Consider the following 15394-nt stretch of genomic DNA (forward strand, 5'->3'; position numbering starts at 1 on the left):
ACTTGGTCATTCTACTTGTTCAGCTTCTACGAGGCATATGGCCTCAGTGTGTATGCAGCACGTAAGTGCTAGCTGTGCATGATTTTCTGTATGTCTTCATTTTGGTCTTGCCAATCTCTGTTGCCATCCTGAAGCCAGGAATGAATGAAAACTAGGAAAACCCATGGAAACCATTAGGGAGAGGGCCAGTGATTCAAAAGTTGCACACTCCTGTTGCCTAGAGGGAAGAACCAAGTGTTCAGTTTATGTTGCATACAGTACCAGCTTTGGGATAAAATGCATTCTGAGATGGTCAATTTTGGCTGAGGAAGATGAGAAGATGGGTGCTTCACTTCTTATCTGCCTGCAATGATCAGATACAAGATTTCTTCTCCACAGCATGCAGATAAAAAGCGGGAAGGATTGTGATTTGATTTGCTTGTTCTTTCACACTTTGAGTAAAAGTTCAGCTTACCTTTATACAGTGACAGAAGTGAAATTGCTATAGAGGACATGCAAAGGTTATTATGCTTAGAGGCACTTCCTGTGGTTTTTTATTGATACCATGACATTTGTAGATAACATGTTGATAACTGTAGTCAGCACAGATAAGGATTGGGAAGATATTTCATGACAGAACTGGATGATTTCATAAACCTTTCTAGTACAGAAGAAGGTTAGGAACTACTGCTTAGGAACTACTAGTATTTCGGTACTCACTTGGAAATGACAGCAAAGAAGAAAAGGCAAACTATTGTAATCTTGGCAAAGTACATGATTGCTGTGTACAACTAAACATAACTGTACTGCAAAAAAAACAAAAAAACAAAGTTTGATTCTTGGATTATTAAATGGGTGTTTCCAATATGGATGCAGAGGTATTAATAATTTTGCATAGGATACTGTTGAAAAGTATTTTAAACAGTGAAGAAACATGTTTTTATAGAGCCACAGAGCTAAAGAACCAAAAACCATCTCATTCCTCCATCACAAGATGGTGTTATTTGTAGACCGACTCAAGATCCAGATCATTGTGTGCCCCAAACCAAGAGCAGGTACACCACAAAAAGTGGCTGTAAGTATAAGTAATTTAGCTTATTAGTTGTATGCTTCAAACAAGCTAAGTCACATGTTGCAGATTCATATTGGATCTGCTGCTGCTTTAAAATAAATTTAGTACAATGAGAAATTTTGAAGGTGAGAACCAACTTCATCTGATACAGCTTTGTTCCAAAATTTTTCCTTCTTTGATACAACAAAGTAATATAGCTTTCTTTTTAGAACAAACTGGAAAAGGGAGCAAGTTAATGGGAGCTATTAAAACATGGTTTTTCATAGGCAAGATACACTAGCCTGGTACAGACATCAAAACTCCAGTTTCCTCCAGTGAGTTGTATGTAATATGGCTGAGTTGCAGCCACCTACATTACAGAATTTCAAAACCAGTTAGATGGTCACTACGCTGCAAGACATGTAACTTAGATGACGAACAGGGCTTCATCTATGTCTAACATTTTCATTCTTCTAAAAAATGCGGTAGGGTATGTGATCACACAACTCTTAGATTTCACCTCTTAAAGTTGAGATTAAGACATGACCTATTTGTTTGAAAATTTCTTGCCTTCTCTTAAGCACAAGTATGAACAAGACCACTATGATTGACATCAGTGCTGATATAGAACTAATTGGTTGCATGTCTTGTCAGAAAGGTTTCCTAAACATCTTAAGACTCAGGTAGAGGCTTTACAGAGTTTTTGCAAAACTCAGGTAGGGGCTTTGCATCAATAGTCAGATGGGCTATTTTATTTTTCCTAGATGTTAGTAAATACACAACTGTTAGTTGGATGGTTATCCTAATAATGTAGTTTTAAATGCTGCATCAGTATTGTTTTAATTTGACAAAAGAGCAGTTGTAGAAAATCCAAAAACAGAAGAAAGATGTTAGTGGTGTTATGGTTTGCATATTTGTTGAAACTCTGTATGCAGTCATTTTGTAGGAAGTAGCTTGTATGTTATGGTGAATAGTGGCCAAGCCATAAATAACTTACTAAGCATTTAATGCTCACAAAAAAGGTACCTGTTATGAGTAGAAACCATGGTTTGAGAAAATCCTATTCTATTTTTTTAAACTATGGCTGTGAACCAGCAAGTCTACAGGGCAGATGAGCAGTCTGGATACTGCAGGGTTAGGAGTATATATGACACCAGTAAACAGTTCCAAAGCAGCACCCTTAGACTTTTCAGGTCTTCATGGTCATGGCTATCTGCATCTTGTTACTATTTGGCTAAATATCCTTCTCATTCTTTTCTCAAATAACTTAAGCCACTAGATCCTGTTTCTGCCTGAAGGGTTACAACATTTTCACATCACTGTGTTTGTTCTGAAATGTAGTATGTGTGTGGTGATAGAGGGATTTTTTTAGCCAAAAGTTGAAAAACTGGAAGGTATCAGATGGAACATAGTTGGCACAAACTTGCTATAAGAATCCTGGGAGGAAAAAGCCTTATCCATCTCCAAAAATTTTTTACCCCACATTATGTAGGTATTATTAGATACCGTGAAATGCTTCTATGCTTGACTTGCCATTGACCTGCACTCCTTCCTGAAACACTCCCCTTATACCTGAATACTGTGAAGAATAATTCATTCTTTCTGCCCCTTCATGTATCCAACTTTCAATCCCCAAATCCCCAAAAGATTATGTTGTTATACATTCTTTCCCTATACCTTTTGATTATACCCTTACATTTGAAGCTTTTTCATAGTTGAGTATTATAAGAAGGCAGGAAACTTAATTTGAGGAGGGAGATTGCTTGTGAGAATAGATTATTGGTGGAAAGGGTGAAAGTCCTATGTGACTTGTCTTTAAAGGGACTCCAGCACATGAGCAGGTTGAGAAGACACTTCAGTCAATTAGTGTTCTCTGCTGACTGGCTTCCTTGTGATGTTTCAGTTCTAGCATCCTAAACCAGCATAGATAAAGACCAAAATGGCCAACCCTGATTTCATCACTGACTAACCCAGAAGAAAAATTGAGTTTCCTAATGTAGGAAAAGTATGAATTTAAGGCTATGCTGTCATTTTTTTAGGTCTTAGGAGCTTAGTATAACCTCAGAGTATTATAGCTTAAAATTAATTTCACAGTATTTTAAACAGAATAGGAAAATAAATATTACAATCACCTATAACCTTAACTTTGTATTAACAGGCAAAATACTAAGTTTATATAATTGGCTTTGGAATTCAGGTACTAAGAGTAGGCCATTTTCAGCATTTCAAAAGCAACCAGCAAATTCAGGTTTTGGTTGCCTTAATTAATTTGGTCGTTCTGAATTAAGTAAAGACATTGGGAGAGACATGAAGGTCATCCCTAAAAATGCCAAGTGAGTGCTCTGTAATTGACGGAAAGGCAGAGAAATTTTTCAGGTCAAACTAGAAGAGAATCCAAAAAATAGCAGGGTGATCCAGTATAACCAACCAGTGTATCTGCATCTGGAATACTATGTGTAGCCCTGAAACAGTTCTAGATGAGCAAAGGCTAAAAAGATTATCTCCCCTTTGCTCAGAAAGAAATAGCAGCTAGATTAGAAATGCATGTATAGAAGGAGATTTGCCCCTTTGCATAATACTAAAACCAGAGAGTGTTGAGAAGATTTCAGGCAAGATTTTACCATAGCACAGGCGTGTGGAACGTAAACCAAATGTAGTGGTGGTCAGCCATATACCAAAGTTTTAAAAGGTTAGCCAAATTCATAGTAGAGCAGAAGCTCAACCTTTAGATTGTTCAAGGCTGCGGGAGGACACTGGTCAATTAAAACATATTGCTGTACTCAAATGACGCAGTAAACCATGGTGTATTGTAACAACCATCCTATACAAGCCTTGGAGTCACATTTTTTTCCTCTGTCTCCTAGCTCATCCACAAAGGAGAATTTGCAAGATTTTGTTTCTTTAGCTTAACTGCAGCTTGTCATGTCTTCTAAATTTGACAAACTAGTTAAACTGTGATTTGTTTAAAGCAAACCAATTTAAATCAAGGGCTATAACACTGGTTTGTTTCAACAAGCCATAATTAAGATTTGCCACACTTTAGGGCTTGGATAGTACACTAAATTGTGGTTAATCTAGAACAAAATCAGAAACTTCTAATTTCTTCCTCCTGATTGTGCTAGAGAAGGGAGTGGGACATGCAAGCTGAAGTTTGAATAGGGTTGTTTCTGTCATGAGAAACCACAGTTTAGTTTAACCATGTCTTCTCAAGGTCCATGCAATGAGGCAAGATCCCACTCAAATATGGTTAGTAAATTAATCCATAATCCATGTATTACAGCTACATACTTTTCTCCTGCCTTAGTCTATGTTCTGTGTGCACGATCTGAGCTTTCCATGTACTATGCTAAGCAAGAAAGCTGGCAATAATTGTAGGCTTAAGTATTTTAATTTTTGCTGCTTCTAGGAACAGCTTTATTTGAGGCCCTTCAGGCCAATCTGATAAGCCAGATCTGGCCCATAGACCAGAGGTTTTACATCCTTGATTTACAGGTTTGCTGCTATATGGTATTTCCATGTCCAGGACTGTAATATTTATCTTTGTGCATTAAGAATTCTTGTCTGCTCTGAAGCTCTTCACAATCTGAAGCCTGCAATGATCACTTTCTTTAGCAATCTGTGTGACTGTGTTCTGAATCATCTCTGTATATCCTACATCTTACTTCAAAGTATGTCTCATAGACTTAATGGAAACTTGCTTCCAAGTATGTGTGCATATGATTTCAACATTAGGCTGCTATCTTAAGCGCACTTGGAAGTACATTCCATTGAAATATGTAAGATATACTTTTCAAAAGAGCCTTGTTTTCTTGGCTTTGACCGTTCTGTGTTGTGTTCTCTTGATTTGTGTTTGTGACAGTTTCATATGTTTAGTTTTTAATTTGTTTTATTTTGCATAGTCTTTTCTCCTGAAATATTTACATTTCATATATTCATGGCAGTGGTGGCTACTTTTCAAACCTTTTCAGTTCAGTGTTATTATAAGGCTCCTATGCATACTTTATTCTCGTGTCTTTAGATTTAAACATGAGTGATTTATAATCATTTTAGCAGTATTTTGTGTCTACTTTAAGTTTAACTGTGTTGCACAGGGTTAGCTTCAGTGTTGTAAAGTTATGACCACTGTCTATCCCCTCTGATGTTCAGGACTGCTTTACATGTTCAATTGTTAAAGTTCAGCAAGGGAGAGTTCCTGTGGAGCATGGAATAGATTTCTTTTTAAAGATAATATGTTGCCAAACAGAATGTTTCTTGGTGTTTTAAGGTGAAGGTAGCATCTAAAAATCTCCTAGTTGGTAACAATCTGTCTGGTTTTCTGACATGAATCATAGACTTGTCTTTTTCTAAAGGCAAGCAAGAACTTGGCATCCTTCCACTGAATTTCATATGCCCTTAGAATTTTTCTGCAAAGGTTTCAGTTTTTGCCTTAAGTTTTTGGGTGATCTGAGAGACCTAGTTACAGATTCATTTGCCTGACCTTCTTTGGGCATTTCTACACCATCAGTAGTTTGTGATGGGTCTCCAGATTCATAAAACAGGGACTGGATATTGGAGGCAGGACAGAACTGTTTTAACAAATAAGTGCAGGCCTGGAGCATATACCCTCAGCTTGGTCCAGACTTTAACTTAAAGGAAAGTCTACCAGCTCACTTCTTCAGCTTTTAGTTAGTAAAGTCTGTGTTATATAGGGTAATATTTTTTGACTGTCGGTCATGCAGCTCAACTGAGTTGTGGTTGAAGGTCCAGGTGCTTCTGACCCATATATTTTTCTTAAATCTCTGAAAGTCTCCAGCACCTCTTATCTGGTCAGAATTGTGGCTGTGAGCCTCACTGGGTGCCCTTTGGCTGGCACATGAGGAAGCCAGCACAGCTAGGGCATTGTGGCCAAGCAGGGAGCTTTTAGTCTTGCCTGTTTCACTGAAAGAAGGCGACAGATATGAAACACAACTCAAGCGCCTCTTGGGATTCTGGGCAGGGGGAGAATTTTGTACCCAGCTGGCTCTAAGAGTCACTGAGCAGGAGAGATCACGGCTGCGGTGAGTGGCTGTGGCATCTTGCCAACACCATGAGCCCTGTTGTTGCTGGGTCTCCCTTTGCAGGTTATTTCTAGCCCCTGTTCCTGGAAGGAGAGCCAGTTCTTTACCGAGGTATTTTTGGAGACTCTCGCCTTCTCCTCTTTCTTGCTTTGTTTGGGCATAATCAGCCCATTGCATCCCGGAGAACCTAGCAACACCGCCTGGCTTCCCATTGGCTCTCCGGCAGCTCCGGTTCTCCAATGAGAAGCTTGTTGCCATGGCAGAGGCACCACTGCACAGAAGCAAGTGAAGAGGCGGGGATTGAATTTGCTGCCTGGTGGAAATCTGCAGGGCAGAACAGGGACCAAGCAGAGGGTTAATGTGTAGCCTGTGGCCTGGAAGCAGAGTGTAGGCTTGGCCTTGTGCCAATGATGTACAATGCCAGGGTGGGCTGTCAGAATAAAACTCCCCTAGGTAGCCTTGCATGTGTGGAAATAACAGCTTCTTAGCCTTTTTTTCCCTTCCTCTGCTGCAAAGAGAGCCAGTAACATGCTTCTGCACCCGCCCCTTCCCCAATCTGCTCCCCCCGCCCCTGCACAGCAAGAAACAGCACTGGCAAGGGACACATGCAATCTCAAAAAGCTTGTTGTACATTCTCCTTGTGTAGAGACTGGGCACTTATTACTATACAGTTCCATCAGCAAGCCATTGCTGCAGCAGAGCTGACAATGCTGACATGTTCAGAAATCATGGGGCAACCCATGACAGTCTGAAATTAGAAGTTGGGATTCTTCTGGCTTTAGCAGTTAGTGATAAATTGCAATCATTTAACTTGTCTCGGCATTAACTTCCTCTTATCCCCTCACACCGATGTGTTGTGCTGCTGTCTTTAAAGCAGTCACTCTTTTTGTAATATGTTTTATAGTTTTGGACAATTACAAGAAATTGTCTTGTTATATGAACCTGGTTGTGACAGATCCCAGAAGCAGCACCAATGGTTTCCTCTCTTCCCATCCCTTTGGGAGGCCTAGTTGAGAGACCTGCCTCTAGCACACATCTTTGCTGGTCAGTCTCAGGCTGCATGATAGAAGCCCTTCCCTTTCAGTCAGCATGCCTTTATGCTCCTGCCCTTCCCCCTTCTGGGATTGCAGCAGTGAGAGGACCAATGCAGAGGGCTAAGCATAGCATGAGTGTAGGTCTTTATAACCATTTGTCTTCTTTGACTCCAATGTCATAGGTGTAAGGTAAGCATCAAGAGCCAAGATCCTGAATAAGGCTGCTCTGGTCATGTGTACCTACCATAGCAACAGGCACCAAGAGCTCTGACCAGCAAAAGGGCAGCTAGCGAGAATTCTCCAAGGGGAATTGTTCACCATTGAGAGAACTTGGGATGGAGCTGGGGTATTTCCCCTTATGTAACCAGTGAGAAAAGATGGCAGTGGCGGCATCACTCCCAAAGGTGCCTCTTCTCATCCGGAAAGCTGATTGCATAAGGCAGGAAGAACCTGTCCTAGAACCTCTTTTAAACATTAATTCTCGGAACACAGCTCCTATACCAGGGTTTCTTGACTTCCCTTGCAATTTTGGGTTGTTTGCATGAGTTGTCTTGAATACTTGGCTTTCCAAGACTCCTTCTGCAGTACACTGCAAGCTGACAAGGGGATCAGCACAGCAAAGAGCCACAGAGCAAATGGGAGTGCTAATAGCTGGCTGCTACCTGGAATATAATAGGCAATAAGAGAGAGAGATTTTGTGCCATCTGCAGAGACCACTGAAACCTTTGCTGTGGCTTTTTAACTGGGAATAGAGAAGGTTACAGTTGATCAAACAGCTGAAGGAACGAACTTTCAGCTCCAGATAAATTGTGTCCCATCCCCCCCCCAAAAAAAAAGCTCCTTTTGCTACATGGCAGAGGTAGTCCCTGTGTGGTTACAGCCAGTAGACTCTTGTGGCATGAGAACACTTCCTCCAGATCTTGGTAGGTGATGTGACAAATATTCAGAGTACTTTAGCAAAGGTACAGGTGGAACACTATGGAAGATTTTGAGGAAAATCTGAATCTACCCTAAATAGAGCTCTGATAGTCCCAGGAGATCTTTTAAGGCTCCAGAAGCTGAACAGAAAGTCCAGGCAGCAAAACAAAGGAAGTGAAAAGATTTCATCTCTTTTATTTGCATCTGTCAAATATGCTGTCCTGAACTTTCCCACCTGAAGTTTTCTGGGCTGCAATGATCTCTTGTGTCAGAAGACGAAGGAGCACTGGGATTGGAAATGTTTCACTTTAATTTGGTTTCTGAAAATGCTTTGAAGTATTAACTTACACAAATCAGCCATTCAGTGTCTATGGGTTAATAAGGTCAAGCAAGGTTATGCTGGCAAGAGACAGTAAAAACTAGCATTGTATTACAAACTAATTGTATTAATTTGCCCTTGTAGGATCTTAGAGATACTGTGTTGCTTATGAGTTCTAGATTAAAAAAAAAAAACTTGTTGACATGCTAGAAATAACTCATTGGAAAGCTACTATGCTAATCATATGAGGAAAAGTCAAAGGAATAGGAATATGAGTCATGAGGGCAAGACTAAGGGATGCTCTGTCAGTGTACAAAGATTCTGGAAGAAGGAAAAGTATTACTTGTCCAAATCAACGAAGTTTGGGTTAAAAGCATATTAACAGGGAGAGGAGAAGAATCCTGATGGTAGCAACAATGCAGCAGTGAAATAATCTCCTTGGAGAGGTTATGGGATCTGATTTGTTGCAGGCTTCCAAAGAAAGGATAGAGTGTGCATTTGCCCAGAATTTTTAAGGTATAGGACATTTTCCAGAGGCCAGGAATGGAACTAAAGATCTAAAACATCCCTTCCATGGCTGGACCTTGAAGTTTTGCTGTTATGACCAATGCGATATTTCAGCTAAGCTCTTTTCCTGCCACCTATCTTGTACCTTTGCCTCATTTTAATTGGAGGCATTACTTTCACATATGTGTGCAGAACCTTTTTGTTAATATTAGAATATGAAAGCATGGATATCTGCCTGTTGACTCTGCTCTGGAAAACTCCCAGAGTTCCTTAGAAAAGCCTTTCCTGATAGACTAATACTGTAGGAATGATGCTGGGCCTAGACTGAAAGCAGGGTGAGGCGAACTTAATAGAAAGTTTGAGAAGAGAGCTGATGACTCTGCAGAGAAGTCCTCCAAGCCAATGTAGTTCCATCTACATTTTTTGATGCGGAATGTGTGCTATCCATCTTCTTTGGTGGGCTTGTCTGCACCTGCGTGCATTTCAGTATTTCCCCAGTCATGTTCATGACATAATATCCTTACATATAAACATTTTTAGAAAGTTTAGTTGTCCTTGGTTCAATGGCATTTACAAATTTGAGGTGGATTCCATTTTTGGACCCAGAAGATGTTTCCAGTCATGCATGCAAATTGTAGTTCAGACGTGTGTTCCAGTAGATAAGATTTCAGAAGATGGTCAACACAGCATCAACAACATTTAAGTAACAGAGTTGTGCAACAGACTGTTCTTCAACTGTTACGGCATACATAAATTGGCACAGCGAGCACTTCTACAATAACAATGTGCACCTGTTGTATGCCACAGTTAAATGAAGCATTACCTCCCTTGTGAGCACTTCATACTGTGTTTGAGTGACACCAAACAGACTTATGAGAAATAGATGAAACTTCTTGGTGAAACTTCAAAACTTTTGTGGAACAGTGATGCAACACCGAAAGTGACTGATAACACTGAAATGTCAGCAGCTGGAGAATTTTCAGAATGCTTTATTGCAGCTTTCCCAACCTGGTGACATTTGTAGGCATTTGGACCACAATATCCAGAATTCCCATCCAGCAGGACAATTGACCGAGAATCTTGGGTGGTGCAATCCTAATGTGTCTGGGGACGGTTGTTTTATTGCATTCCTTTTCCTGGGCAGAATGATCGTTGAGTACAAAGCATTCCCAGATAATCAACATTTCTGAGCTTTGATCAACATTTGACATAACCAAAGCAAAATTTGGGTATAATGGAAAACTAGTTTGTTGCAAAATACTCATTTACAACATTAATACACCATATTACACCTAAACAGATTCTGGAACAGGGAACAATAAAAAGATAACAAGAATAAAGCACTATATTAAAACACAGTATCAATACAAACTGGCTGCTTTGGTCAAGGGAGGATTTTTGGAATAAAGATGTTTTCAGGAAGTGCTGAAAACAACACAATGTTGGTACCTACTTGACCTACAGAGATAGGAAATTCCACAGAAAATGACAAAATGCAGTACAGTGCAAATAAGAGTGTGTAAGCCAAAAGCTCAGTCACATAATGCCAAACTATGGGTTGGTGTTAAGTCTGAACTGAGTTAGGTGAGCTAAGTTGAAAACTGACTAGTTAAGATCAGATGGGCTCTAGAAATAGAAGTGACTATAAAAAGTATACGAAACTCAAAGATAACTTGTATAGACAGGTAAAAAGCTTACTGGACAGAAATCAATTAAGAAGCCCCCATTTGGCCCTTATAGTTCTGGTTTCTCTAGAATTCTGTACCAGAAGAAAATATTTTTTACAACCAGAAACCATAAGAATTTGCGTCATTTTGTCTGTTCTTATGTCTGTTTTGTTCCTACTGAGATTCTCTAGTTTGCTCTGTTATTAGTATTTGTCTTCTCCAAACTGTACTTCATTCAAGAAAATATATGAACTATATAACACATCCATGGCATTTATAAATATTGCTGTCAGAACCATATTTCATTAGCAAGTTGTATAACAATTTAAGTGTTGGTGTGACTAAGCCCTAATAATAACAGCTTTTGATTTCAACCATTTTTTTCTTTTACACCACACCAAGGGTTTTGCCAATTGGGTGGTATGCAAATATAATAAATAAAATTGATTATTACTTGGTTATTTTAAAAGATGGATGCAGGAGGGGGAATTCCATACAAAATACTTTCTGCCTGTAGGAAAGCATACTTGTTTATTCACTTTTCTATTTAGTTGTCCCCTCCAGCTCCCCCCCCCCCCCCCCTGGCTCCTTTTCTGAGTGATTCTCTGGAACTGCCATTTTTCCATTGGTTGTCGGCAGAGTAGGTCTTGCTAGGAATTTTTTTTTTAATTTTGTGCTTCTACCCCTGAGTATGTTGCTGCAGTAATTCAGGTGGATATTCTGAAACGGTTTAACTTAACTTTGACATGAGAAAAATGTGATTATTTATGTGAATTGTTTTAAGTGCTCCACCCAAACTCCTATTGCCTCTAAGGATTTAGCAGAAAGAGTCTGCATTCAGAAGCTGTTCATATTTTGAAAAACCTGCTTCAATACCAGTACTTTAATTTCTTTGAGAAAGTTCAGGAAGGCAAATGGTAGCCTAGAGATAACATAAGTTAGAAAAGAGGAGTAGGGAATTGTCACGTTTCAGCCCTTGCCTTAGTAGTTTCTCTGCCTTTAGAAACCTTTTGTCAGCTGTTCCTCTGATCAGTTTCCACTTGACCATGGCATGCAACCAGCTGTTTGCTTTGATCCAGCCAAGGGAGCATTCCACGCCTGCTGACCTTCCATAGCCTCTGCAATGACAGCTGTGTAACACTGTTTTGTAGTTAGCTCACTGTGACTTTAAGCTTTGCGCTCTCAGGAGCACAACCTGAGTGCGAGTGTCATCCCAAAGGTCTGGCTGTGGACTTGAGCGGACTGTGTGAGGTTGGATAAGAGAGGCCTTTTCCTATGGTGATTCCCAGCAGCACCAAGACCTTTCTCATACAATGCTGCTGACATTGCAAACGCATTGGGCTCGACAGGAGCCATCCTGCTTTCTGCCCTCCGCCTGCCGCAACAGGAAAATGGTCACAGGTAGGGGCTATTTGTGGCAATGGGAGAATTTTGCTTAGTTGCTGAGTAGGATTTGTGTCTTAGGCCATAAGGCCATGGCAGTGTAGAAAAACTTCTGATAAGGGCTTAAGGAGTGTGTGCCTGCCTAAGAAAGAGGGAAATTAGAAGACTATTTTAAGGGGGAGTCTTTAGGATTCCTGTAAGTAGGAGAAGAAGGTTGGTGTCTTTTTTGAAGTGAGAAGAGAACTTTAAAGTTATGGTGGAATCTGGAACTGTCATCAGAAAGAAAGCAAAGCGGTCTAGGATTTTGGCTAGAGTGATATTTTTCTTGAAGAACACGTAGAGATATAGCTTCATGGAATGCAAGGGACCATTTTGTCTTTGGTGTGAGAGTGGGGGAGTAGGTCTTTAGGACGGTATGAACTCCATGCCTGTTAAAGCAACATGGCTGAGTTAGGTTTGAGTTTTTAAGGGTGAGCACACATGCCTTACCCTAGACTAGCGCATAAGGGCCATGCTTGTAATTACCACTATGTGGGGAGAGTGTGTGTTGGAAAGTATTTGTGATCCTTATATGCTCTTTGGAGATCTTGAACTATTATATCTTCATTGTTGCAGTATTCCACTTAGCTAGGGAACTGACAGTGATATTTGTGGCTTAGGGAGCTGCATTGTAGCTGATTATTTTTGTTGCTTACCTGCTTTCTGATCAAAATGTTCTTTCAGGATTTGCCTGGCTAAGATGTCTCCAACCCATGTGGGTGTCCAAAACATACTGTTGTACAAATTGTGTTTTGCCACTAAGAAGAGTATTATTCAGGCTTTATTTTATTTTTAAGGCTTTAAGTGTGAATGGATGAGCTCACATCCTCTGCCTTTCTGAGATAGGGAAAATACTTCCTTTAGTAAAGGGAAGATACAGAAGTTTGAATTAACCCATCAACCTTTGTTTATGAAAGCAAAATTTCTAAAGAGAGACAGAGCTATAGGCAAAAAGCAAAATCTATTTTTTGGGTGTGCAACTTCAGCAAAAAATCTGTAATTTCATCTGGACTTGAAAGTAGAATGTGACCCAGGCTGTATCTTCAATAATCTTCTTCAGGCCCAAGTTCTGAGGAAAGGCATCCAAGAGCTGATGTTCAGAATAAATTGTACAAGGGTTTGTCTATTTGCATAATTCTGCTTCTGAAATTTCACAAGATTTCTGAGAAATTTAAAGTGTTTTGGCAAAGATTGAGATGAAAAGAATGGGAGACTGGTGGCTTTGGAGAGCAGGAGAAGTGAAAATTGAGTCCTGAGAACTGTGAAAAGCACAGCACTATTTTCTGAATATTAGAGAGTTTATTAGACAGTAAGTACACACTTTCAAACTTTGATGCCCACCCATAAGCACTAAAAAATCTGATTTTAATCAGAGACATCTGACCTGCTCAGAATACCAGTTTCCACACTTTGCAGAACAAACTCACATACATGGATTATGCATAGCTCTCTGTTACTAAAGTCATCCTTTTATTATTAAAAGAGATCAGTCCTGAGAAAATGGGTTAATTTAAAGATAGATGTTACCATTCTTTATTTTGATGAAAGAAGTAACCCTTGATCTGGGTCAAGTTGCAAAGGATTTTCCATAGCTTGCTTTTGAGTGAAGACTTGCATTTTCATGTATTTACTATATCCTACATTGCCCTTCTATTTCCTGCTTCCAATTGGGAAGAGGGCCTGCCTTTCTTTAGTTAAGTAAGGTCTTAAAGGGTAGGAATCCAGCAGCCTTGGTCAGAAACATGCACTCAGCTAGTCTGCCCATACCAGGCAGGAGCACAGCTTCGCAACCTGTTTCATTAATTGACTGGCCCAGTTAATAAGCATGCAGCTGCAGCCAGCTTGGTGTTAGAGAGGTGCTGTGCTGCCAGGAATTTGATGTAGTGGGACCTCCAGCAGGTGTTCTTCGTGCCAAGTCAGTACTGGGTTTTGTGCCTCAGAGTAGCAGAGCTAGGAATAGAAATAGTTAGCTCCTTCAGCCTGTCTGCTGCTGTATCCCATTCCAGCCACTATTAACACGCCCCTTCCACATCTAAGAATAGCACTTAGTGATTCTGATGGTTGCCAAGGCACCAGGAGTAGTAATAAAATTGCATTTTATGTCCAAAATGAGCACTGTCAAGGCCAACAATACCTATATTTCCAAAAGGGGAGAAATTTACCTGTTGGAGAATAGTCAGAAGCACAATTAAAAGAACAGATGTAAGAATATAACTTGCAAGATCAATTTTTGCGTCTCCGTAGACTCATTTTCTGAATATTTCTACAGTATTGTGCGGGTTGTTTAAGACTGTTCTCTTGGGGTCTACTGTCTGTAGTAGTGTAGTATGTCACAGAGACCAGTGTGACTAGGATGTTGGATTGCGACTGGGGGAACCTGGTTCAAGTCCTTGTCCACCATGGAACTTACTTTGAGTGTAATTGAGTAAGGAATTCTCTTTAGGCTGGCCTATCTCAAAAGGTTTGAAATTGCAATTAAACATAAGATGTATTTTGAACACGTATTGATATGGTAAGATAAACATTAAATAATCTAAAATTAATCCTACTACATAGTCCCAATTTAGTCACTGTTAGCCTGAATATTTGGGAGTGTAATCGCTAGGACTGGCCCAGTCCTGTCAGCACAGCTCCACTTCACTTCATTCTCTGTTGTAATAAACTTTATATGAAGAGGGGATTGCTTAGAAAAATGGAAATACTGATTGTGGTGGTTTAGGATAATGCAAGAGGTAACTTGAAAAGTGGTGGGGAGAGGAGGATGGTATTTTTTCTGGGTTTCTTTTGTATATATTTGTTTATTTCTCTACTGCCCAATAGCCAAAATGGTCTCTTTTAATAAAGTTACTCTAAGACATGAGTTCTTCAAGCATCATGGATTGATATCAAACAAAATTGTGGACAAGGTGTTAAAAGCTATTTAGTGCATGTTGCTTTGAGCTATTCAGTAAAATCCAGTAAATAAGGTAAAACATGTAATAGAGTACAACTGTCACCTTCTATAAAATGAAATGTATATATGGAATTAAATAGCATAATTAATTGTCTCACTACATACAGAACCTGTATGATGAACCCATGAACCAATTCCACTCCATTGCTTTGCCTGCTGGCTAATGTAACATGTGATTGACTTACGATGGTTGCGGATATACATGTTTCTGAAAAGGAATTTAAACTTGTTCTTAAAAGGACCCATGCACAACTTGCAACTGTGGGACCAAGAAAAAGCCAATAAGAAGATATTAGATACTGAAACTAAGCAGATGTAGACCTCTTCATTTCCTTGGATGAGAGCCCACAAAGAGAAAGCAAAATATACTAACAGGCTTATTTTTAAAAACCTTTTGCTAATGCTTATGATTTATATAACACTTTACTTTGCAAAGTGCTTTACTTTGCAGCCTCTATAAGTGATGATGTTATGAGGCGCAGACAATGTGTGGAGGGAGGTCTATCTA

The 15394-nt window shown here is 39.7% G+C and overlaps 1 protein-coding gene across 3 annotated transcripts in view; it reads left to right on the plus strand.

Moving 5' to 3' along the window:
- DYRK1B (dual specificity tyrosine phosphorylation regulated kinase 1B) overlaps positions 1-15394 on the plus strand; it is a 33305-nt gene that overhangs the window by 2656 nt on the left and 15255 nt on the right. For 2 of the 3 annotated variants that reach the window (XM_044434870.1, XM_044434871.1), the window contains exon 1: positions 11654-11912. The exons of the other annotated variant lie outside the window; for it this stretch is intronic. In XM_044434870.1, coding sequence (XP_044290805.1) covers positions 11825-11912 — 88 coding nt within the window. In that variant the 5' untranslated portion in view covers positions 11654-11824. Of the gene's footprint in view, positions 1-11653; positions 11913-15394 lie in introns of those variants that run through there. 3 annotated transcript variants of the gene reach the window in all.

This window comes from Varanus komodoensis, unplaced genomic scaffold (assembly GCF_004798865.1).
Source record: "Varanus komodoensis strain SLA01 unplaced genomic scaffold, ASM479886v1 scaffold29_1, whole genome shotgun sequence".
In the NCBI taxonomy this organism is placed as follows: domain Eukaryota; kingdom Metazoa; phylum Chordata; class Lepidosauria; order Squamata; family Varanidae; genus Varanus; species Varanus komodoensis.